Source organism: Xiphophorus couchianus, chromosome 11 (assembly GCF_001444195.1).
Source record: "Xiphophorus couchianus chromosome 11, X_couchianus-1.0, whole genome shotgun sequence".
Classification (NCBI taxonomy): domain Eukaryota; kingdom Metazoa; phylum Chordata; class Actinopteri; order Cyprinodontiformes; family Poeciliidae; genus Xiphophorus; species Xiphophorus couchianus.
Genome location: NC_040238.1, coordinates 6,887,026 through 6,912,283, shown reverse-complemented (window position 1 = coordinate 6,912,283; position 25,258 = coordinate 6,887,026). Strand labels below are relative to the sequence as shown.

Sequence of the window (25,258 nt, the reverse complement as noted above, 5' to 3'; positions counted from 1 at the left end):
TGCTGGAAGTATCCATCAGAAGATGGGCACACTGTCGTCATAAAATGATGGACATGGTCAGCAACAATACTCAGGTAGGCTGTAGTGTTGACATGATGCTCAATTGGTACTAATGGACCCAAAGTGTGAAAGGAAAATATCCCCCACATCATTGCACCACCACCAGCCTGAACCGTTGATACAAGGCAGGATGGATCCATGCTTTCATGATGTGGTCTTCTGCTGCTGTAGCCCATCCGCCTCAAGGTTTGACATGTTGTGCATTCAGAGATGCTCTTCTGCATACCTCAGTTGTAATGAGTGGTTATTTGAGTTACTGTTGCCGTTCTATCAGCTCAAACCAGTCTGGCCATTCTCCTCTGACCTCTGGCATCAACAAGAGATTTGCACCCACAGAACTGCTGCTCACTGGATTTTTTTCTGACCATTCTCTGTAAACCCCAGAGAAGGTTGTGCATGAAAATCCCAGTAGATCAGAAGTTTCTGAACTACTCAGACCAACCATGCCATGTCACCTTTCTTCCTCGTTCTGATACTCAGTTTGAACTGCAGCAGATCATCTTGGTCATGTCTACATGCCTAAATGCATTGAGCTGCTGATTGGTTGATTCAACATTTTCATTAATGAGCAGTTGGGCAGGTGTACCTAATAGAGTGGCCAGTGAGTGTATATCTGGGAGACCTGACTCTGGACCATTGAGATGCACATGATAAAAACATGACTTTACATGATGTTAGTGGCCAGCGAAAAAAGCACTAACCAAAAAGTGGTTAAAGACTGAGCCAGATTGCATTGATGACTGGATTGGCACATAATATATTCACAATGGAAAATCTGTCCTATTCCAATAGATATTTTATTCATTTTGGAGTAAATGAACTCAATATGTAAGACCTGACTATGTAATTACTGATCTTTGAATTTAGTCATTTATTCAATTTGCCCCATTCCTTCTCAACACTCTTGGTTTTTGATTTTTCAAAACCATGCATCACCTCCTCCTCTTACCTTTCTTCTCCCCACTGATTTTAATTTCTTCAAAAAATAAAACAAAATTAGAAAAACAAATTATGTATTGGAGAAATGTTTTGTATTGTTTGTGTATTTTTTCAAATAAAGTGAAAAAAAAAGTTATTAGGGGGCAGCATTACACAAATGGGCTGCACAGTGGCGCAGTTGGTAGCACTGTTGCCTTGCAGCAAGAAGGTCCTGGGTTCGATTCCCGGCCGGGGTCTTTCTGCATGGAGTTTGCATGTTCTCCCTGTGCATGCGTGGGTTCTCTCCGGGTACTCCGGCTTCCTCCCATAGTCCAAAAACATGACTGTCAGGTCAATTGGTTTCTCTAAATTCTCCCTAGGTGTGAGTGTGTGTGTGCATGGTTGTTTGTCCTGTGTGTCTCTGTGTTGCCCTGCGACAGACTGGCGACCTGTCCAGGGTGTACCCCGCCTCTCGCCCGGAACGTAGCTGGAGATGGGCACCAGCAACCCTCCCGACCCCATTAGGGACAAGGGTGAACAGAAAATGGATGGATGGATGGATGGATGGCATTACACAAATGTTGCTGCCAGTCAAAGCGTGAGTGCATTTGGCAATTGCATCGTACTTACCTAGCATACGCACATCAGAAAAGTGGCAGTGGCTCTGTGTGATAAAACCGGGCTCCAGGTGGCTAATGAGCCAAAAATAGCCTCTGTTGTTGATGAGCTGGTAGTCAAGTGCCATCATTTAGATTATTAGATCTCAAATTACATCAGCCTTTGTATCCTCTCAAGCTAATTTTCTTGTTTTGTGAAAAGCTTGGAATTGGATTTGAGTTTGAAGGACGTCTTGTTGCTACCATCGTTAGCATCGCGGGTGTCCTAAAACACTTTAATACTCCATCAAAGGGATGGTTGTGTGGTAAGTTGGGTGTTCAAATTTGATGTGTTAAAGGTTTGCTGTTTTTCTTTCAACTTTCTTTCAACATTTGTTAAACAAAGCCAGAATATTGTCTTCCTTTAATCCTCTAATAAAAAATATGTAGTTCCAAACTAAAGTCATTATGTTCTCTGTTTACTGCTGGGCTGCATTCATATGGTGTTGGACCTTTCCAGTTTGGGATTTTTTTCTGACCTTCTGTTTATAGATATGTTGTTTGTGAACATCCTTGTGTATTGATATATTGCTTTATAACCATTATAAAAATTATGCCATACGTTTTCTGATATAAGGGAATTTTAAAATGACTTATTTCCAGTAAGAAAGTTGTTTTCTCCAATTACATCAACACCACTTGAACTCCATGCAGGCAGGTCTCATGCAAGAGTGGGAGAGCTTGATTAAAATAAACAAAAATACCCACACCACAGAACATGTTATCTGTGCTATACATTATGATATTGTTATGAAATTGGACAAATCATTTTTATGCACCCCTATTGTGTTCAATAGGTGCTTACATTAGCTCTTCTGTCTGAAATCCAGTTTTAAATATTCCGTATTTTAAGGACTATAAGCCGCTACTTTTTTACCACACTTTGAACCATGCAGCTTATAGCCCAGTGTGGCTTCTCTGTGGATTTTTCTTCAACCACCAGGGGGCTCTTTAGCAGGAAGTGAATCATTGGAAGTCAAAATTGGAACTCAAAGAAGAAAGTACTAAGTTTTATTTAGAACAAGCACATGCCAGCAGCAGGCAGGTCGGAGAAATATTTTCAAACTCATACCCCCTCATCATGGAAACCACAGAAAGAAGTTCACATGATGCAGCTTTTAAATTGAGGGCTAAAGATCTGGCAGTCCAGGAGGGAAATAGAGCCGCTGGTAAATAGAGTCTGGTAAACTCGGTGTGAACGAATCCATGGTTTGGTGTTGGAGACGGAGGGCTGCGTCCTAAATAGCAGATTTATTAAGGAAGCAGCCCTCTGGCTTATAGCCCAGTGTGGCTTACATATGTACATTTCCAGTTTTTTTAAAAAACTTTGTGGGTACAGCTTATAGTGTGGCACGCTCTATAGTCTGGAAAATACGGTAGAATGTGCTACATGTATTTTTTATTTTATTCAGAAAAAGGAACATTGGACATTCCTGGATGGAAGGATTTCTGTTTCAATTTTACTAGGAATATGTTGAAGAAACATGGTGCATTTCCTCCTACAGTCCACAAAAGAATTGTGAGATCAATGACTGTGATTCTGACTTGATAATGGAAGTGAGAATGGAGAGGAGTTTATTTAATTGGCTTCTGTAAAGGACTTGCAAGCTGTCCACGAGTTATCCTGCCCCTTCCCAGTGGCATCTGAAATAGACTGCTGGCTCATGGTGGCCAACTCCATCAAATGACCAAATAGTAGTAATCTGTATGTCTCTTATATTTAATTCTGAGTAAGGTTTTGCAATCTTGTAGAGACTGTAGTCCCACAGTCACATATTCTTTAAACAATTGCTCACTGTGGGGGATATATGATATCCAGTATGAGCTTCCAGATGAATGAGGAAAATGTCCTTGAGGAGTGTGCATGTTGGAGAGGTCATGTGCTGCTGCTTGTGTATTCTCTGTTGGTCAGCCACAAAAGGTAATTTGAGTGACTGTTTAGTGTTGGAGGGAGGCAATATTTGCTTTGGGTGATTGCATTTCTTGACTGATGCAGTCCCTTCTGAGGTTTTCTGCAGTGTGTGTCTGTGCACGAGAGTGTATGCATGTATTAGACTAGGGTATGGAAGCCTTTGGAAAATTTTCATATATCTTTCATTTTTTATTGTGGTTATTTGTATTTATTTAATTCATACCTGTTTCACTAAAAGAAAAAAGACAGATACCTAAAAGCAATGAAAGTCTGAAAAGGAAGTGTTTACATATGGCAGCATGTGCATAGCAGGTTGTAAAGAACTGCATTTGCATCACCACTCCCTTGTGAACAGTTCTTGTGTTGTCAGAACGAGGTATTTGAATAGATTTCCCACCCTTTTCGTAGTCTTTGCCATATGTTCACCAACGTACTATAAAGCAACCTGTTCAGCAAATATCACAGTGACCCAAGCAGAGTAGGCATCAGCCAACATTAGCACCTGGACACTGTTAAAGCCAAGTGTCCAGCTCTGACTCTAAGTTAGAGCTCATTCAAATGATGTGTTCACAGCATTAAACTTCTATTGGGAAGACAATATTTAGATGTATGAAGTGGTTTGGTAAACCACAGATGGACTGTTTGATAAAGCAAAACAGAAGAAATATTTTTTGGTACACAGTCATTACTAAATATTGACCATAACTACATAAAATGACAAACCTTTGTCCTCATTATATGATAATAAATTAGACTAAACTTTTCCTTTGCATTCATTTCAGTTAGGATTTCTGATGCCTAACCCCAGGAATCATTGGGCAAGGGGCACAGAGTATAAAGGTCGCCACTCTATTATAGGGCATCACAGAAACACAAGACACACACATAGGGACAGATAAAATTAACCAGTTCACCTATCAGTCATGTTTTTAAACTGGGAGGCAGATGGAGTACCTGACAAGAACCCAAAGAGAGAACTTGCAAACTCAAAAAACAGTGGGCTGTGCAGACCCTCTAAAATGATATCTTTGTTAAATTGTAAAATAATGAGGGAATTATTTTAGATGAGTAACGCTTAAAATGGAGAACCCAAAATTTCTGCCAGAACACAATAGTAAAACATTGAATGGTTTACTGAGAATATGAATTTGTGGGAACGGGAAATCACGAACAGCAGGACAGAGAAACTGGCTAGTGGTTTGTAATAATCTTGATGTCAAGAGCTCAAAAGGAAAGCCATCAACCTTCTCAAAATCCGTGGGAAACGGGGACAGAATCTTGGTTCCTCTCCGAGACTATGGTGAGTAGGCAGTGGTAAGGTGTCGTCTCTGGGAGTGTTGGTTGCCGTGAACAGAACACCTCAGCTGGATGGTGGTGACTGATCCAGAGCACAAACTCTGGTAGCACAGTGGTCTTATCCAAGGGTCAGGCAAGAATAAGGAGTCAGGGCACAGAAAGGCACATGAAAGCAATCTCAGGTTGAGAGATCCAGGGACGAGGCAGAAGTTGAGAGGCAGAAACAGGGACATGTCTAGATAACAGAAGCCAGTGGAGTATTCGACTGGACAAGGAAAGACAGGGAAATCCAAAGGACAAAACATAGTCATGAACGTGGTCAGGAAAAGAGGGAAATGCTGGATTTAAAACATCTGGAACCGTCTGCCTGCCATAGAGCTAAATATAACTGCAGGAGAACAGGTAGATGACTTGAGCATTATTTCACTGCAGCACAGCAGCATGCAGGTGGACCAGATGAGCTTGATCGCAAAGGTGAGAGAGCTTAGCGAGATAACAGAGTAGGCAGATGGGCTAGAATCATAACAAGATGATTATCCAGATGCAGAAGTTTCCATCAGTTTCCTTAGTCTTAAGTAAAATTGTCTTTTAAACTGTAAGACTGGTGAAAAAGTTTGAGTATCTTATTGGTAGCTTCTCTCTATAGTTGGTTGGACTTTTTGGTCAATTCCTCCTGACACAACTGATGTGTGATTCAGGTTTGTAGACCACCTTGCTCACATGCATCTTTTCAGCTTTGCCCATAAAGGCATCTCAATCACGGCTTTATATTGTTCCATTTGAAATATTGACTCTGTTGTCCTTAAGTCACTTTGTCAATAATTTGGCAGTTGTTTGTTTGAAATATTGAGTTGAGATGGTTTTTTCAGGTTTGCAAGTTTCTCAGTCACATTTGTCATTATGAAACACAAATTTTATTTTCTGTATTCAAGTGTAGTTTCAGTTAATACATCACCCCACCCCAAAGTTATTATGAGAATTTCTGTTCCTAATTATTTCACAATAGAAAATGGTTGGTTCTGCGATTGCAGGTTTCACTTTTTCGTGTCCTTTCATGACCTAATATGAGACAAATAATCTGTGAAAAAAATTAAGCTCCTCTGCCTTTGCCTTATGGAATTCCTGTCATCTACACAAATACACTGTGTTACATCCCCAAGGCAGCCTGAGGGTATGAGGGGGTAATGTAATAAATGACCAGGGAATGAAGAGGCAAAACTAGGATGATATAGTTAATGTTTTATTTAAACAAAAAATAATCCAAGAAGAATCTTGAGCAGGGGTGGGCAATCCTGGTCCTCGAGGGCCGATGTCCTGCAACTCTTGGATATTTCCCTCGTCCAACACACTTGAATCCAACAGCTGAATCACCTCCTAAGTGCAGTCAAGTTCTCCAGAGTCCTGCTAATAACCTCATTATTTGACTCAAGTGTGTTGAAGTAGAGACACATCTAAAAGTTGCAGGAGACCGGCCCTCTAGTCCTGAAGTTGCCCACCTCTGATCTTGAGGGTGGAAGGGAAAAACCTGGGAGAGACTATGACCCTCATAGCTTCATAAACAAGGCCCCACTCAGCTGCAAACCTGCAACAAAGGAATAAATGGACACACTTTCCCTTCAATATACCAGCTTCCATCAAACCACCCCAAAACTACAGCCCTCATGCTGCCCAGTTGGTCAAGAGGCCCTGAGATTAGTTCCCCACCTAGCTTTATACTCTCCTCATTAAGAGGCAGAGTGGAACCAGCTGCAGGAGCTCAGCAGCAACCTGAAATGGGGAAACATACATGCAGTCACCACTGCACTTAACAACCGCTACCAGTCAAAAACAACCAAACATAGCCAGGAGGAAGGTCTTAGCACTGTCAATCACCCTTGTGTATGTGCTGCTCACATCCTTCCCCACACTCTCTGCTACACTACAGGTGGTTCACCATAAGTGAATCTGGCATGATTGCTCAGGCTGGTTAGCATGACCACAATAATGGCAGAAAAACAGCTTTTCTGAACCGTTTAGTTCAGATTCTTTATTGTAAGGAACTGAAGAAACTGATAGTAAGTTGTTTTTCCACCGTTAACACATTTAGGAGTGGCAGTTCTGTGGGCGCAAATGCCTTGTTGATGCCAGAGGTCAGAGGATAATGGAGAGTGGTCCGAGCTGATAGAACTGCAACAGTAACTCAAATCACCACTCATTACATCTGAGGTACGCAGAAGAGCATCTCTGAACGCACAACACGTCAAACCTTGAGGCGGATGGGCTACAGCAGCAGAAGACCGTCAGGTGCCACTATTGTCAGCTAAGAACAGGAAACTGAGGCTACAATTCACACAGGCTCACCAAAATTGGACAACAGAAGATTGGAAAAAAGTTGCCTGGTCTGATGAGTCTTGATTTTTGCTGTGACATTCAGATGGTAGGGTCAGAATTTGGCATCAACAACATGAAAGCATGGATCCATCCTGCCTTGTATCAATGGTTCAGGCTGGTGGTGGTGCAATGGTGTGGGGGATATTTTCCTGGCGCATTTTGGGTCCATTAGTACCAGATGAGCATCGTGTCAACACCACAGCCTACCTGACTATTGTTGCTGACCATTCAAATGGTCAGCAACAAGGTGTACACAAGGTGTACCTAATAAAGTGGCTGGTGAGTGTAGACACGCATGATTGGCAGCACTACAACACGCCTTCTGGCTCTGATTGGTTGTTTTTGTGCATTTTTGCAGACAGTAATAGTAGCTCTGTGAGGAAGTGTAGGATCTCAGTCTTTTCACAGAGGAGATCTTTCTTTGCAGATTATCTGTCTCATATTATGCTGTCACAAAATAGTAACAGTTTGAACAAATATCTAAAAAACAAATTTTTGTAAAAGTTACATACTGCAACTTTAGTGTTAAAGTTGTAAAATGCATAAGTGTTGGTGGATATCCACCATCCACCGATGTTTGTCGTGTTATCAGGCCACTGTGCAGTGAGTGCGACATTGAAAGTGAGTTGACTTTTTTTTCTACCAAATTCATTTTGTTACATCACAGCATTTCAAAAATGCACAGTGTAGCAGTTTTGGCGTTTTGGTCAGATTTTACCATATTAACAAAGCAAAATAGTGCAATTTAAAGTATTGAGTATCTTATTGAAAAGTGCTGAATAATATTGTAGTGGTATTTGATCATAAAATGCTTTTATTAACCAAAGTAATATAGATATTCCAGTGCACAACATGACTTGTTTTGCACTATGAAGTTAAAATGTCTGTGGAAATCTGCATAGAAGCACAGCTGGCAGATAAATACCTTTTGTCGTGACAGAAACCCTTGCTGGACAGAACACCTGCTCTGGCAACCGATTTGCCTGTTCTATTTTAACTATGGTCTGTGGTCCTTGGTTTTCACACTTTCATGCCTTGCTTTGTTTCAAGGTCATCTTCTGTGTTTGTGGTAGCAAATGATTCATCTGACATGCTGGATTCTTGCAGCATGTCAGTTGAATGCTGAGCTCACTAAATGCATTGGAAGCAGATAGTGGTGAACAGATACCATATAGGAGAAAAAAGTTACGACAATTCCAAGGGCCCCTGACTGACATGGGGACCCCACAAAAAAAAAGGATTTTTTTTGTATATATAGAAATAGAATAAAAATGTTTTGGGACCCTGTCAATGATAAAATTAATATCATTTTTAAGTGGTTTTTTTTTGGCTCTAGTAGCCTTTACTTGAAAATACTCAGACAGGAAAGTAGGTAAAGAGAGAGGGAAGACATGCAGCAAAGGTCACTAGGAAGTGAATCACACTTGCGACAGCCGCATCAAGGACTAAGGCCTCCTTATGTGGGTTGTTCTTAACCCCTGCACCACCACAACACCCCCAATAATATCATTTTTAAATTTCTTTTTAGCAGTAAAAATTAAATGTTACCCCTCCCAAAGCAAATATCCACATTTCAACTGAACAACCTTTGGATCTGCATGAAATGGTTTGTTTACTTGACAGTAATGGGGTTCAGCAGTCAGTTCAACCAGGAAATATCATAAAGTCAGGTTTAAAAAAACAAAGAGAGACAGAGAAAAGACAACAGTGTCAATTTGTAACCCAGTTTTTCTCCAGGAGAGATGGATAAACTGTTTGAGATTGTCAATCATTTAGCATTTTTAGCTTAGCTTCTATTTAAGATACAGATATCTTTTCCAGGAGAATTCTATAAATGCTTTCAGGCTGAGCTTATCCCACTCTTATACAGAGTGTTTAATTATGCTTTAGGTTCCAAAGATCCACCTAAAACATGGGCAGAAGCAATTATCTCGGTCATATACAAAGAAGGTAAAGACCCCACACAATGCGCCTCTTACAGACCAATAAGTCTGCTGTGTAATGACGTTAAGATTTTAAGTGCCATCTTGGCCAAAAGACTACAAAAGATTATTAATAAACTTATCAATCCTGATCAGACAGGCTTTATACCCAATAGACTCGGAATAAATATCAGACGTACCCTAAATATAATTTCAATTGGTCAACAAAGCCCTCACACATCCATGCTTCTCGGCCTAGACGCCGAGAAGGCATTCGATCGGGTGGATTGGTTGTTCCTGAAGCAGGTTCTATTGAAGATGGGCTTTAATGAAAACTTTATCAGTTGGTTTGGGGTGCTGTACTCCAGTCCAACCTCTAGAGTACGCGCTAATGGTTATATGTCAGAAAGTTTCCCCTTAAAAAGAGGAACTTGTCAGGGTTGCTGCCTTTCACCGATCCTGTTTGCTATCAGTATAGAACCCCTAGCAGAATTAATAAGAACAGACTCATCAATTCTAGGCATACCAGATAAAATCAGGACTCACAAACTATCACTGTATGCTGATGACGTCATTCTGTATATAAGAGACCCAATAACTTCTATACCAAATATTTTAAAATGTTTGAAGGACTTTGGTGTGGTCTCAGGATATAAAGTTAATGAATCAAAGTCAGAGGCCATGATGCTAAGAGGCTCCTGGCCCGCAGAACTATCCAAATCAGTGAATTTCAACTGGTCACCTAACGGATTTCGATATTTGGGAATCAATATTACCACGGATGTTTCCAAATTATATAAGGCAAATTTTGGAAAGCTATTGGACCAAATTCAAAAAGACTTAGATAGATGGGATATTTTACCGCTTTCCTTTTTTGGAAGGATTCAATCAATCAGAATGAATATTCTCCCTAGATTGTTGTATTTGTTTATGGCCCTTCCTATTTGGGTTCCAACAACAAAATTAAATAAAATGCAAAAAATGATTTCTACATTTATTTGGCAGAAGAGAAAGGCCAGAATAAAACTTACTCAATTGACCAGTGGTAAACCTTATGGAGGTCTTAATGTACCAAACTTAAAATTATATTACTGGGCAGCACAACTACATGCAAGTGTAGGCTGGCTAACACAGAATAAAGAAACAACGTGGCTGACATTGGAACAGAGCGCAAGCCCTAAACTTTCTTTACAGGCCCTTGTATTCTGCTCGACTGAAATCTGGCATAAGTACAAAATTACAAATTTATGGATGAAAAGCACTCAAAGGACTTTAAACATGATTAGAAAAAATATGAATGCTCCTCAATCTATATCCAGAGCTACAAAAATTTTGGATATAATAGACTTTAAACCAGGGTGACAAGATCCAGGATTTCGAACCTGGCAAAGCAAGAACTTAATTTTTATTGATGACTTGTTTGAAGGGGAGATTCTGAAATCTTTTAGCCAGATTAAGGAGAAGTATGGATTGAGCACATCTGATTTTTATAGATATTTACAGTTGCGAAGTTACCTGATGTCCCACACCGAATGGTCCCTTCTTAAGTCACGACCTACTGATTTAGAATTATTCTTTATAAAGATCACCAAAGAAAAAAAATCTAATAACACTGTGTCGAATTTATACAAATGCTTACAATCATGTCTGTCGACGGGATCTCCTGGGATAAAAGAAAGATGGGAACTAGAAATGAATGTTGTGATTGAAGATGAAGAGTGGGAGCAAGTGTGTGTAACTGGACATAAACTGACTAACAGTCCAACATGGAAAGAATTTTATTGGAAAATAATCGTTAGATATTTCAAAACTCCATATATTATTTCCAAATTTGATCAAGCTAAATCAAATTTGTGCTGGAGACAGTGCGGACTAGTTGGAGATCACACTCATGTCTTTTGCGATTGCCCAAAGATTAAGAAATTTTGGGAGGGAATTAGAGAGGAAATTTCAAATATTTTGCAGACTTATATTGATTGGAACCCCCGGATCTTTGTTCTAGGAATTCCCCCAAATAATTTAAGTAAAGAAGAACAGTACTTGTTTGGAATCCTTGTTCTCGTAGCCAAAAAAATGATAACAGTATGTTGGTATAAACTTTTACCCTCTACTGTAAATCAATGGAAAGAGAAACTAGTGAACGGTTTATACGATGGAGAAAATAACAGCAAAATTAAACCTGTCCACTGACTTATTTAAGAAAAGATGGAACCCTTTGAAGACATATTTCCAATTAATATTGTAGTAAGTAAGATAAATGTAAACACACAGGCACATATTTTATAGGTAGATTTAACACATATCTCCGTTATGATAAAGACAAAAGTCACTCGAGAAAGATTTTTCCTTTATTTCATCCCCCATGTAAAAAATCCTGGATCTTCAGCTCGCCGACTTGTTTGGTTGTTGTTGTTCAGCTGTTTGTCTAGTTGTATTGGAAATTGTTGTTTCTGACTTATTGTATTAATCATTGATTTTGAATATTGATCTGATAAAATAAAGTCTTTGTTCAAAAAAAAAAAGATACAGATATCCGCTGCCACTTTCCCTTTTGACCTGTCCAATCTACTTCTCCTAAGTGACATTAAAGCTGCAGTATGTAACTTTTATTTAAAAAAATAATGCTTTGTGCATTTGTTAAAACTGTCACTATGTCATGACAGTATGGCTTGAGAGTTAATCTGTGAGAAAAAATTTAAATCATCTGCCTTCTTCTTGTGCTTTTTTTCTGTCTCAAAGAAAACAACCAGAGGCAGGAGGTGGGTCTTAACGCTGTCAATCACAATCTTGCATGGCGCCATTTAGGCCTGTCACGATAGCAAATTTTGCTGAACAATAAATTGTCTCAAAAATTATTGCGATAAACGATAATATTGTTTGAAGACTTTTTTACACTGATTTAATGGAAATGACGTAATAATTCATGAGATTTCCTGCCAAAGTTAGATACACTTTATTTTCAAAAGAATATTTAACACTGGAGCTGATAAACAAAACAACCAAAAATAAAAATAAAATGGATTCTCAGTATCCATTAACAAAAAACTCACTTGAAAAAGAAAAAACAACATAAAGCCAAAGTGGAAATAAATACTGCATTCAACCAAAAGAGTGCAGATTATGAAGTCTGTATATTATGTTGCCTTTCAGTAATAATTAGATTTACATAGAGAAAATGGGCAAATCGACTACCTGATGCAATAGTTCACACTACATGATTTTTTGCTCCTATTTTTCCCTTTACGACAATCTTAGATCGTTGGTCGTTCTAACATTGTGTGGTGTGTTACGGTAGATCGTCGTTGCCGCTCCGATCCAAATCAGGGATTTTCCCCGACTGGAATCTTAACGCAGCCTGTTGAATGTGACAGGCAGCCAATCAGAAAGCGCGGATTCTCCTCCGCACTTTCTGAGGGGAAATTAAGTAGGGGAATCCCAAACAGCTGACACTGCGCAACCGGAAGTCCAGCGGACATTGGAGATATGTGGAAACAATATTAATGTTTATTCAACATGCAAATAATATAGAAATGACAAGAGGAGGAGTTGGAGTGAAATTGCTACTGCAGTTGATGAACCCTGTAACTTTTCAGCTGTTCTTCCTTAACGTGACGTAAACAGGTTATAATGATTTTCATTCAGTCAGGACTGACACTAGCAACATGCATTGCAGGTAGATTGTAGTAAAGTATTGATTAATGCCTGGTTTTAAAATTAGTTCACTGGACTTGTAGCCATTATTTTGTGCCCATTGTTGGACACCACATGGCAGGACCGAACCGATCAAACCGTTATACCTAGGATTTCTGTCGGCTAATGTGTGGTCTGTCAGGTTTTGAAAATGGGCCGACAGCTCTAAGATCGTGTCATGTGCGCTGGGCTTTACACTAAGGAAATGAGGAAGGGAGGGTCAGTGGAGAGCACCGGAGTTGAGCCTTTTTTCATTCAGTGTCAACAGAAAGAGAAAAAGGCCGGAAGAGACGATAATGCCGATAATTAAAATGACGTCGATAGTTTTAATTTATCGTACGATTAATCGATTTATCGTTTATCGCGACAGGCCTAATTCAGTGTCATTAACAGAAAGAGGAAAAGGCCGGAAGAGACGATAATGCCGATAATTAAAATGACTATCATACAATTGATTGATTTATTGTTTATCGTGACAGGCCTAGCGCCATTCCAACTGAAAATGAAAAAAAGGGTTCAACCTGGTACTAGCAAGGTGTACTTAATAAAGTGGCCAGTGAGTGTATCTGGAAGTCCAGCTGGGGACCTTTTTTTTTGTTGCTATGGTGGCACACAGAGGTGCAGCAGCTTCTCCAGATTCCAGGATTAAACCTGATTTTAATTTATGTATGGCTGCTGTAATGCCAAATTCATGGCTGAAGTAAAGCTCAGCTGAGCTCATAGCCATCGGAGCAAGTTCAGTTCAGTTGTTTGTAGCACCGGTATCACACCACTAACTGCGCCACTGGACCAGTTCTAGGCTCTAAGGAGTGGGGAGCAAGAATAATAACACCAGAGACCGCTGCTTTAAGGGAAAAAGGCCGGCAATTTACTGAATGCAAAATACACATATAAAGTACAATACATGAAACCAAAAAATACCCTGCAGATTCTTAATAATGAGGTAAATATAAATGGGGAGGAAAAGGGGAAAAAAAAGTATATCACTCTTTCTTTTTGCTCTTTAATTCACCTAGGTTATTTTAATCAGACTAATTTGAGTTAATTAGACCGGTCTCTTTTTCCTAGGTTGCACCTATTTTAAGATTTCTATTTTTCTCCTGAGTTAACTCATTTTCCTTTCTTTTACAGGTAGGAAAATACCTTCAAACACAATTAAATCAAAGTGGACCACAATTACTCAAATCACATTCAGAGACATAAACATATGAAAATCAAAGTATGGCACTTTAAATTCAAGTTCAGGTCCAAATGTAAATCCAGGTACTCAGTTCAATGAAAAGTCTCAGTTTGATTCAATCCAAAAAGATAATAATTCAATCGGTTCTCAGTTCTATTCAGTTCAGTTCGAACTAGTTCCTGATATTCCTACCGATCCTGCAGCGGATTACCACACGCGGGAGAGTCCCTCTCTGATGCGATGGAGAAGATGAATTGAAGTTTTGGTCTGGCTCGCCATCTTGAATCCCATCTGTGAATGTGCACGCCGCACATGGCAGACCAATCCTTGCTCCGACCGGACAAAAAAACCTGACCTGTGTAACAGGCCACAAACACAATCATGGGCGTAGGTTTGGGTGTGGACGGTCGTGACATGTCACGACCAATATTCAAGGGATATAAAATAGTTCCGACCAATTTTTGCCATATTAATTAAAAAAAAAAACATATGTATTTTTTAACAAAAACAAAATAAATAAACGAAAATCTACATTGATTAGTTTAATATTTCAATATACTACGCAGTGGTAGCATTCATTTTAAAATTCGCTGTTATGAACTATGACGACCCGCTATTGGCTCAAAGAACGTGGATCTACGTTCTTTGATTAGCTGCAACAGGCGGCGGCCACCTGGCCACACGCGGAACGGAAGCTTGGTCCATGGTGCTGAAAGTGAACGCGTCTCCTTCTGAGTTTGACATTTATTATGAGTCTCCGAGACCATGTCGCCACCAAAAAAGAAAAGGACGACAGACATTAGAAGTTATTTCGCTACCTCGGCTGTAAGTACAGTGAGTGGACCCATAAGTTAGATATCTATCACGCAACGCATTTGTTGTAAAGTCCGGTGTTTAGTAAGGTCAGCACTGAATGTGAGGTAGAATAGGTCTGTTAATTATGTAATATTTTTTCACATAGGGAGGGGGCAGGAGGGGAGGGGGTTATTAAGCCAATGTGGACCAAACCTACGTGTAGCCCAATTATACCGCTCTAACGTAGGTAAGGGCCCCTGAGTTCCTTAAACTCATTAAGTTACAAATAATAACTATTACACTCTCGTGTTTAAACCTATGTTGAGTTTCACTCACCTTAGAGTAATGATATATTAGTATTGTTCTTTCCTTCTCACCAAACAATATAGATTTGAATAGGCATAATACACTCCAAATACAGTTCTGAATAAATCAAACACACACCTGTATGAGAGTTGAACATATATTAAACACAATAACAAATGCACAAAAAGCAAAATGTTTCACTCTTTTGATTTTAGAACCTATATTAATCAATGTGGGCCCACACTTTAATGTTCAGCTAAGCCGGCAATAACTAACTAAAATATAGTCCCAAAAAAAACCCCCTTGCAGGCCTGATGTGTCGACGAAACGTGGAACTGGGCGCCCCACTCCAAGTGAAGACCCGAACCCTCTCGGCACCTCACCCGTCCTCAGTCCCAGCCAGCAAGATGTCCTCAGGTCCCCAACCAGTCCGGTCGTCCTGAGGATCCAGGAACACCAGAGAAGTCCAACGCAGATCCAGTTCTCCAGCCCCGCCACAAACTCTCTGCATAAGCACAGCTCGCTGGTCCAAGCTCAACTGTAAAGCTTCCACGACGGAAACCTTAGCTGAATTGTCTGTTAGCTGAGTTAGCTACAGTACTCAAAGTCCGTTCATTGTGTTAATGAACGTTGATGCGTCAGCGAGCGGTACACCTACGGTACAGTCAGCTCCGGTCTGGAACCGTCACAGCAGTGGCAAAACAGTGTGCAGTGTTAACACACATCAACAAAACTGTCGAGTTGAAAGTCAAATTATGTGCAAAACACTCGTTCTCCAAAACTCTGCCACGTTTCTATTCTTTTGGCGCGGTTCGTCACTCTCTTTCCTGTCTCTTAGCCAACCACGGACCAGTCAAGTTCCTTTGCTCTACCCCACTTCCTCTTACAAACATGAGCCCTTTCAAAATAGAATATGGTTAACACTTAATAACAATTTTAACATATTTAAGCAAACATGCTTGATACATTCTAAATTATCACTCCTTCTATGAACTGAACTCATTACAAACACCTTTAGTTTGGACTGGGTTACATACGCCCTTGAACACAATAAAACTCTTTTTAAATCCTCAAATTATACAAATAAATTCTTCTTCATTAACCCAATATATTAACCGGATAACAGTTTATGACGGAGCATTTCTTCGTAACCAGCTACGTTTTTAGCGTTAGCTCTCCGCCAAAAGAAAAAGTACAACACGATGAAAATGCAGAAAAATAAACACAAAACTCACCAAAACCGATGTAACTTAGTTCTCATAAAACCCCCGTCAGTTCCCGACCAGGTAAATTATGTTGTTTTTTTTTACTACAATAACTTTTCCTGTTAATTAATCACAGCTCTTTTCCTCCGATTCCTCCCCTGCTCTCTCCCTCAGTTCTGCGTACTGCAGCGTCACCCAGACTGTAACGTTGGTTCCTTAAAGGAACAGCGACGTTATTTTCTGTCTACAGACTTTTAACCAACTATTTATTCCTATTTATGTCAGATTTTAACATGGGTTACATGTTAGTTTATCACCAAGGTTCAACTCTGCACTTGGCAGACAGCAGCACCTGAGGACTACTGACTGTCAAAAGGTGTGCTACCTGTTTAACATCAACCTTGATTACCTTAAAAATAATCAAACCTGTTGCTTATTTTTAATCAGCAGGTTTGAGTTAATCTGCTGATCCAATTTTAGTGAGAATGAAATGACCCCATAGATGCATTTCATGCGCTTCGGCGCACAGACCAATGCATTACATCTTTATGAGACAAAAACTGAGAAAAAGTACTATTTATATTCCAGCGAGGTTTTCACATACTTTTATTTTTATTTTCTTTATTTTATGTGCATGTTAGTTTATTGTCTGAGGATAAATGCGGTTCAGTCTCGTCGTTTACGTTTAAACAATAAAATATTAAAATCATGAAAAACATCAGGTTTGATGCTTTTTGCTCTAAATAACTGAATGGAGTCAGATTTCAGTGGATTTAGGTGAGTTTTAGTAGTCTGATACTGATACAGAAAAAGTTTGCGTGGCTGCTGCACATTTTCACGCCAGAGAAAAAGTGTGCGTATTTTTACTCAAACTTTGACGCAAAGTAAATTTTTATACATGCCGACTTGTGCGTAAAATATGGCGCCGCACATTTTTTGTGCGCACTCGCGCTTTATGCATGAGGCCCCAGATGTGTAATGAGAGGCTCGAGAAATTTGACCAAATTTGGAAATCTTTCCTTAATCAATTTCCAGTTATACTGGTTAATCTGGTTGTTATGAAATGCGATAATTGGTGGTGAGGATCGATGCAGGACCCAGGTAGTGGTGTGAAAAAGGTTGATTTAATTAAAGCTCTTACAGATTAACAGAAAATCCAAGGAGCACAGGTGAACTAAGAAGCAAGAAACTCAACACTGGTAGCTCTGGCAATATAAAAAATTGCAATGCCAGCAATGACAACTTGACACTTTTACAAGTGTAACCCGCAATTAGTTAGGGACTTTTATTTTTGCAGGCCCACTTGCTGTGTTGCCCCAAACTCTGCTAGCTTCTTTACAGCCTTGCCTCCAGCACACAGTTTGAGCTTCCTCACCTGTTTCCATTGTGATTGTGGCTTGTTGCTGGCGTCTTCCACACAAACTGATCCAAATCTTTGAACCTACTGATTTGATTGCCTGGTGAGTCTGTTATTTGATAGCAGTACTGCTTTTACATGTAAAACTTCTGCTCATTGGAGCTTGTTTTGCCAGAATTGATGGTGTTGTTACATCACCTGGATTGAGTCACAGCTGATTGTGGCTAAGTACGCCCGACTCTCTTTGAGAAGATAACTTGTTTGCTGATTTTGTGTGTGTTCTGGCACGTTTGTATTGATGCTTAAAAGAGTTTAAGAGTTTACAGTGAAATTAATCAGAACAGAATGTAGCTACACTTAAGTTTGATATTCTGCAGTATATTTATTCATTTAATTTATTTTTTCTTTCCTCACTCTGCTTGAGTATTTGACAATTTATTTATTTTTATTCTTGATATTTTTGAAAGTGCACTTTAATTTAAAGTGCAGAAAGCAGAATTATTATTGCATAGCTGTTTTACTGTGTACACTAACACTGGCAGCCCTCTGGGTCATGCAATAATATTAACAAAAAACAGTAACATTGCTTGTTAATCTTTTTGTGTTTTGTTCCTTCAGGATCTCCATACAGAGATAAGATCACTATTGCCATTCTGCAACTTCAGGAAGAAGGGAAACTGCACATGATGAAAGAGAAATGGTGGCGAGGAAATGGTTGTCCAGAGGAGGAGAGTAAGGAGGCCAGCGCCCTTGGTGTGCAGAACATCGGTGGGATCTTCATTGTCCTGGCAGCTGGACTTGTTCTCTCTGTGTTTGTGGCTGTTGGAGAGTTCCTGTACAAGTCCAAACAGAATGCACAGCTGGAAAAGGTAAAGAATTCATGTGATATTTTCTCTGAAGAATTTAAACCAATGAAAGCAGAATTTCTTACAGTAAGCACATATGCCATGTATGGCAGCCTTGAGGCAAATACAAGCTATTAAGAATCAACCTGTAGTAATTATGCTTTTATTAGAAGTATAGCATTTGAATAGGGTTATTGATTTGAGAATAGATGGAACTTCACACAGTAATAAGAATGCTATATCATAACCCATAAGATAAGAATTGGTGTCTTTGCATTTATTCACTTAGGCCCAATGGCGACAACGAGATAAGAAACGTGAGGAATTCTGCTGTCACCATGGACCCAAGCTAGACTTTAACCACCATCTCAAATGACCACAAGGGAACTTCAGAAATGATTTGCCTTTATTTGAGTCTAATATCTAAAACATCTCTTTTTGTTGTTGGTTCATTCATTTGTTTTAACATTAAAAATTTTCTTTACAATTGCGAAGGAATGGGATTACTAAAGCAGTTTAATAAAATGTTTGAAGTGCTTGGACTTAAACACAATCGGATGAAATCCACATCTGCTCAAGGCTTGTTCCACTGCATGGCATGTCTTCAACAGCCACATCCAAAACTTCTCACTCTGAGCTGCTTCTGTTCTGTAACCAATCTGACTTCATGTCTTTTGCTTTAAAGATGATGGATACAGTGACAGAAGACTGTGATATTTAACTTTCCACTGAGCTGTCTGCCAGTCACTAGTTGCTAATACAATGGCCTGCAAGTTCAGTAAAAGATGCTTGGAACAAAACCTGAGATGTCGAAATATTAAATAATGATTTAACATACTGCATGAAAAATAATAATATTTGAGTATCAGTCCCACAGTCATCCATAGATTCTGAGGACAGTCTTCACAATTTCTTTATCTAAAGTATTCCACTTTAACCTAATGCTTATATTTCAGTTAGAAAGGAAGTCAAAATATTGATTTACAACCTATTTCATTCAGATATGAGTTGATGCTGCAGCCTTTTTTATTAAGCATGCAGAGGGAGTACTTGAAGATGAATTTCTAATTTAAAAAAATACTTACCTTTTTTCTGACAATAGCTGCAAGCATTGAAAATCAGTTTAAAACAACACAGGGAATTATTAAAACTCTACATTCACAGTCAACACCTGCAGTGAACTTGATGTTCTCACTGCTAAGTCCACTGGAGTCTTCTGCCCTAATTGTGACATGAAGTGTGTTGTGCCTTCGTGTCTCAGTCCTGCTATATTTTTTCTGGAAGCCATGTTTCTTGAGGTTTTATAATAATGGACCAAAGTTTCTCTAGATAGAAAGTGCTATTTCACTGCATAAGGAGAATTCTCTCCTCGTCATTGTCACAAGTCTGGCTTTTTCTGTTTGGGGGATTTTTGAGAAAAGAATCAGTGACACATTTTTCTTTACTTTATATTGGCAATAAGTGACCATATTCCCTTCTGATTTATTCACACTAAAAAGTTATTTTTGTTAAGAAAACACTGTTTTCTAAATGCAGCAATAAGTAAATTCACTGTCATTCATATGAGCAAGTGCTTCCCAGGGGTGTTTATTCCCCAGGAAAGTGCAATGTACCAATTTTTATTTCTGCTTTGAAAAATAAACAAATTATTTACTAATTTTATATTTTGGTTTTATGTCTAACATATGGATATAATTGCCCTTTAAAGCAAAAAAATTCCATTTAGGTTCCCGTCAAACTAGAATGTTAATAGAAATATTTTAATGGGATGTTTCTTTAATGCGTACTTGTCGTTCTGGAAATTATACAAAGCCAAGAAATGCTTTTCTTTCAATTTTGCACATTTCTATATTTTTAAGCTGTTTTATACAATAACAAACTTTTGTGAAATAAAAATAAAAAATATATTATTTAAAGTCAATTACATTTATTTCCACAAGCACAAATGCATTAACATCTATCATAGGCATTTAATAAGTTAAAATCAGCAAAGAAAGAAAAATATAAGGTAACTATTTTTGATTTATTTTTAATTTCTATTAAAAATCCCTAAATAGGGACACGATTTTTACAGGAGATTGTTCCTGCCAACAGGTACTACTAAAAATAAAAGTTTAAGATTTTAGGGCTTTGTTAAAGCTGCAGTATGTAACTCTTATAAGAAATATGTTTTTGGTTCAATTCAAGTCAAAAGTTTCCTTTTGATCCCAGAGGGAAATCAAATGTTGTTTAACTCAGATTCTTCAAAAAGTTATTGTAGACCAGGAGTCTCAAACTCCAGTCCTGGAGGGACACTGTCCTACAGTTTTTAGATGAGCCACAGGAACAAAACAGAATGAAATGACTTAATGACCTCCTCCTTGTGTAGATCAGTTCTACAGAGCCTTAATGACCTAATTATTCTATTCAGGTGGTGGAGCAGAGGCACATCTAAAGGTTGCAGGACTGGGGCCCTCGAGGACTGGAGTTTGAGACCCCTGTTGTAGACAGTGATGACTGTTGGCAGGAACAATTCTCTGTAGCAGTCTGCATTACAGTGAGTCTGAAGTAGCATCTGACTGAAGATGCTCTGTTTTCCCAAGACAGTCTAATGAAGAGGATGGTCAAGGTTGTCCATAATATTTTTGGTTTTATGAAGAATTCTTTTTTTCAAAACCAGACTTCTTCATCAGGTTGTTGAGCCTTTTTATGTCCCTGGTTCTGATGCTGCTGCCCCAACAGATGACAGCAGAAGAGATGATGCTCTCAACAGGCTTATAGATCTGCAACATCTTGCTACAGACCATGAAGGATCTTAGCTTCCTGAAGAAGTACACATTGTTAAAATTGTCACTATATCATGACAGTACACCATAAGACAATTGGTCTTCTTTCTCCCTGTGTTCCTAATGCTATATGCAGAACCGTCCAATCAAGGCCAGGAGCAAAGTCTTAGTGAAGTCAGTTACAGTTGTGTATGCACTGCTCAATGTGCTAATGGTGGAGAAAAAACTTACTGTTACAGGAAAACTGTTTATTCACCATCATCAGAGGCCATGCTAACTATCCTGTGCAGGCTCTAGTGTGGGAAACTGGCAGGGAGCCAGGGGCAGGGTGGGAGAAGTGAATACACAAGAGTGTTTGAAAGGGCTAAGACCCTCCTCCTGACTCTGATTGGTTGTTTTTGACTGAGCGGTGTATTTCTACAGATGGCAGTAGGACCACAGGGAGAAGGAAGAGGACCTTGATTTGTTCCCAGATGATCTATCTCATATTATGCTGTCACAATATGGTGTAAAGAAATTTACTGTTTCTAAAAGTTACATGTTGATTATAAAAGTTATGTAATGCAGCTTTAAGGACCACACAAACGCTTCTCAAAAATATCCCTATGGTTTGTGTTGCTGAGTTCTTGGTCCAATCTTTTACCTGGTTTAAGAAAGTTTTTTTTGTTTGTTTTTTTTCCCTATTATTAACCTATTAAGAGCATTTACTGATAATATTAAGACTTCAATTGAAAATATTTGTTAAAATGCCTGAGGCCACTTAGCAAATGAAAATCAATTCAGGTCTATAATTTGAACCGGCATAAATAAGCAAAGTAATGTCTGTGTTTGTCATTTTCCTTAAACTAATAAAGTCTCAGGGGAAAACGATAAATATAAGTCTGTTTTAGTGGAAGTTTATAAACCCTGTACTGAAGGGTTTATGGGACTCTTCATACTCCATCAACAGTCTCAACAGAAACATTGTAATCTGATGGATTTCAGTTTTGGCTTGTGTTCACGCTTAACTTACTTGTGTTTGTGGAATCATAGAAGTTGGTGTTGTAAATTACCTTCACATTTAGATTGCCATAGCAGTCAATCGATGTTCTGTGAAGTACTGGTTAAGTAAAAAATGTCTGAATTATTATATATGTCTCAGCTAAGGTAAAATGATAATGCATTAAGACCCTATTTTAAAAAAAGAAATGAGATATTGCTTGAAAGGTTTTTCTATTTGCTGTTGAGCAGTGTGGCAGGCCCTTGTGTTAGTAACTATGTCCCAGATCTAAATGCACACAACGATTTTGAATTTATGGATGTCAGTGGTCTTTTTAATGCTTCTTATAATTTTCTCAGCCAAGTTGTGACTTGAATTTCATAAGGCGCTTTTCCACTAGCCCCCCTCTAACCGGGACGTCTAGGTTCGCCTCGGTCAGATTCGTTCTGAGTAAATTCGGCGCAGCTCAGCCCGACTGTTTTCAGATTTTAGTACCTACTTCAGGGGTAGTTCCTGCAGGATTGATTGAGGTATGGCACCAAAACCATTTGACTGACAGATGACCGTATTCATTGATTATGTCACTGTAAACTGCAGAACAACCTTTAGTGCTTAGAATCTAACTCTAGCTGTGGGCCGCTGACATGCCGTCTGCTATCAGAGAGCTGTATGGAGAAGTTTAATTATGAAAATCATCAAGAGCAGCAGCAGGAACGCATGCGGTAACTTCTGCAGCAGAATGACCGTGAATTATCTGCGCTGCTAGCAGCTCTTTTCTATGAAATACGGTCAGTATTTCAGTATTAAAGCAGAGAGAGACGGTGCAGCTGTGGTCAGCTTTCTGACGGAGCCTCTGTTTTACATCCACAGTGTGAAACACCAGAACTACATAATATTAATTTGTGATGTGAATTTTATTTTTTATTTAGTTTAAAAAATAATAATAATGTTTATGAATGGCTATTGGTTCCCATAGATTGAATTGCCTAAATACTAAAGGTTGTAATTATATTTACATTCATAGCGAAATAATCAGCTGATCTGGGCCTTCATCATTATGTTTGGACCAGCAATGAATTTCTGACAAAATTAAATATCTGGGCTTATTTTAATGCATCGGAACCAGAACCTGGAGGTTCTCCATTTCTGAGTGTCGCTGCAAACATCAGCAGAGAGTTGAACACAACCGAGGAACAGACTGGATAATGGGAAAGCTCACAACCTGGGTTAGAACTGAACCGCTCATTAGTCTATTAGTGCTTGAATTGCTAGTGGAAACACGCCTTTACATTCACGGTACTTTTTTCTCATTTCAGCTGATCTTTTCCTCCTACCCTTTATACAGGTACATCATAAAAAGTGAAATATGTTTGTCACCCATTTTAGAAAGGGAAACTCATACATTAAATATATCTATTACACAGAGTGAAATATTTCAAGCCCTTATTTCTTGTATTTTACGATGATTATGGCTTATAGAATAAAAACACATAATTCAATATTTTGGCAAATTTGGATATTAGGAAAAAGTTAAGTATTGAAAACTGATTATATCAAATCCTATCAGCTAGTTAACTCAAAACACCTGGGAAGTTTCCCTGAGCCTCTGCACGTTCATCCACTGAGTCAGTCGTCTGTACAATCATGGGGAAAACTGATGACTGGACAGATGTCCAGAAGACAGTCATTGTCTTCAGTGCCAGTGACTGAAAGCAAATATGCGTATTGCCCCTCCAAAAAGAGGGGCAATAAGCATATTTGATTAAGGTTGGGTGGAAGGACAAAAGTGCAATAGGAAAAGATGCAACTGGGACAACCACAAACTTGAGAGGATTGTCAAGCAAAGTCCATGCAAGAATTTAAGGGAGCTTTGTAAGGAGTGGTTTGAGGCAGGAGTGAGAGGAGAGGAAAGTCAAGTTTGCATTTCAATTGAGGTCCCAGAGTCTGGAGGAAGAGTAGAAGGGAACAGAATCCACATTGCTGAAAGTCCAGTGTTTCCTGTCAGTAATGATTTTGGGCCATGTTATCAGCTGGAGTTGGTCCACTGTGTTTTTCTGAAGTTCACAGTCAATTTGGGGAATCATGGCTTTTCATTATCTGTAATAAAGGTGTAATTGTAAAATTTACAAGAAATAAAGGCCTTAAATATTTAATACTATGTGTGGCAAATATAATCTAGATGAGCTTCACTTTCTGCAATGAGTAACAAAATCTCAACATTTTTCACAATATTTGTTTGTTTTTTTTTTTCCATTTTTTTCTCCAAAGAGTTTTTGCGGCGCTAGTGGCTCGTATTTTTTGTACAGCAGGCAGACAGGAAGGAGGGTGAGGAGAAGGGGGGAAGACATGCGGTAAAGGTTGTCGGGGCCGAGAGTCGAACCCGCGACATCCGCGTCGAGGACTAAGGCCTCCAAACGTGGGGCGTGCTAACCCCCTGCGCCACCACAGCACGCCCCAACATTTTTCACAATATTTAAATTTTTTGAGATGCACCTGTATGTGACAATATATTGACAGAATATGTTATGGGGGTGAATTTGCTGCAAGATCTAATTTAATTTTTAATGGAGACTTGACTTGCTTAGCAAAAATAATCTGTTGACCAGAGAAAAAGTAAAGACTCTATAAATTAACTAAGCAGATATGTCAGAGTCAAAAAGCAGCTAGAAAACAAAAATCAAAACAGTCTACAATTTATTGCTTGATCCATCCATGAATGCCACTACTGTCATGCTTTATGCACCTTGCTTTGTGATGCACTTTGTTCAGAGCACATGAAAGGACCCAAGTGACATGTTTGAATTTTCTACTAAACCTTTTCACCAAATAAAATACAGTGGGGAGAACAAGTATTTGATACACTGTTGATTTTTCAGGTTTTCCCACTTGCAAAGCATGTAGAAGACTGTAATTTTTATCATAGGTACTCTTCAACTGTGAATGATGGAATCTAAAACAAAAATCCAGAAAAATACAATGTATGATTTTTAAATAATTAATTT

At 38.9% G+C, this 25,258-nt stretch overlaps 1 protein-coding gene and 1 long non-coding RNA gene across 5 annotated transcripts in view; one reads left to right on the top strand and one right to left on the bottom strand.

Moving 5' to 3' along the window:
- grik2 (glutamate receptor, ionotropic, kainate 2) overlaps positions 1–25,258 on the top strand; it is a 429,445-nt gene that overhangs the window by 372,781 nt on the left and 31,406 nt on the right. For 2 of the 4 annotated variants that reach the window (XM_028030747.1, XM_028030746.1), the window contains exons 16-17: positions 18,286–18,536; positions 18,802–18,829. In XM_028030747.1, coding sequence (XP_027886548.1) covers positions 18,286–18,536; positions 18,802–18,829 — 279 coding nt within the window. Of the gene's footprint in view, positions 1–18,285; positions 18,537–18,801; positions 19,000–25,258 lie in introns of those variants that run through there. The other 2 variants (XM_028030749.1, XM_028030748.1) reach the window with 2 other exon arrangements.
- LOC114152760 (uncharacterized) lies at positions 13,836–16,607 on the bottom strand. Its single transcript, XR_003597224.1, has 2 exons — positions 16,341–16,607; positions 13,836–14,359 (listed from the first exon to the last, which is right to left on the bottom strand). It is a non-coding gene; the product is annotated as an uncharacterized LOC114152760 (long non-coding RNA).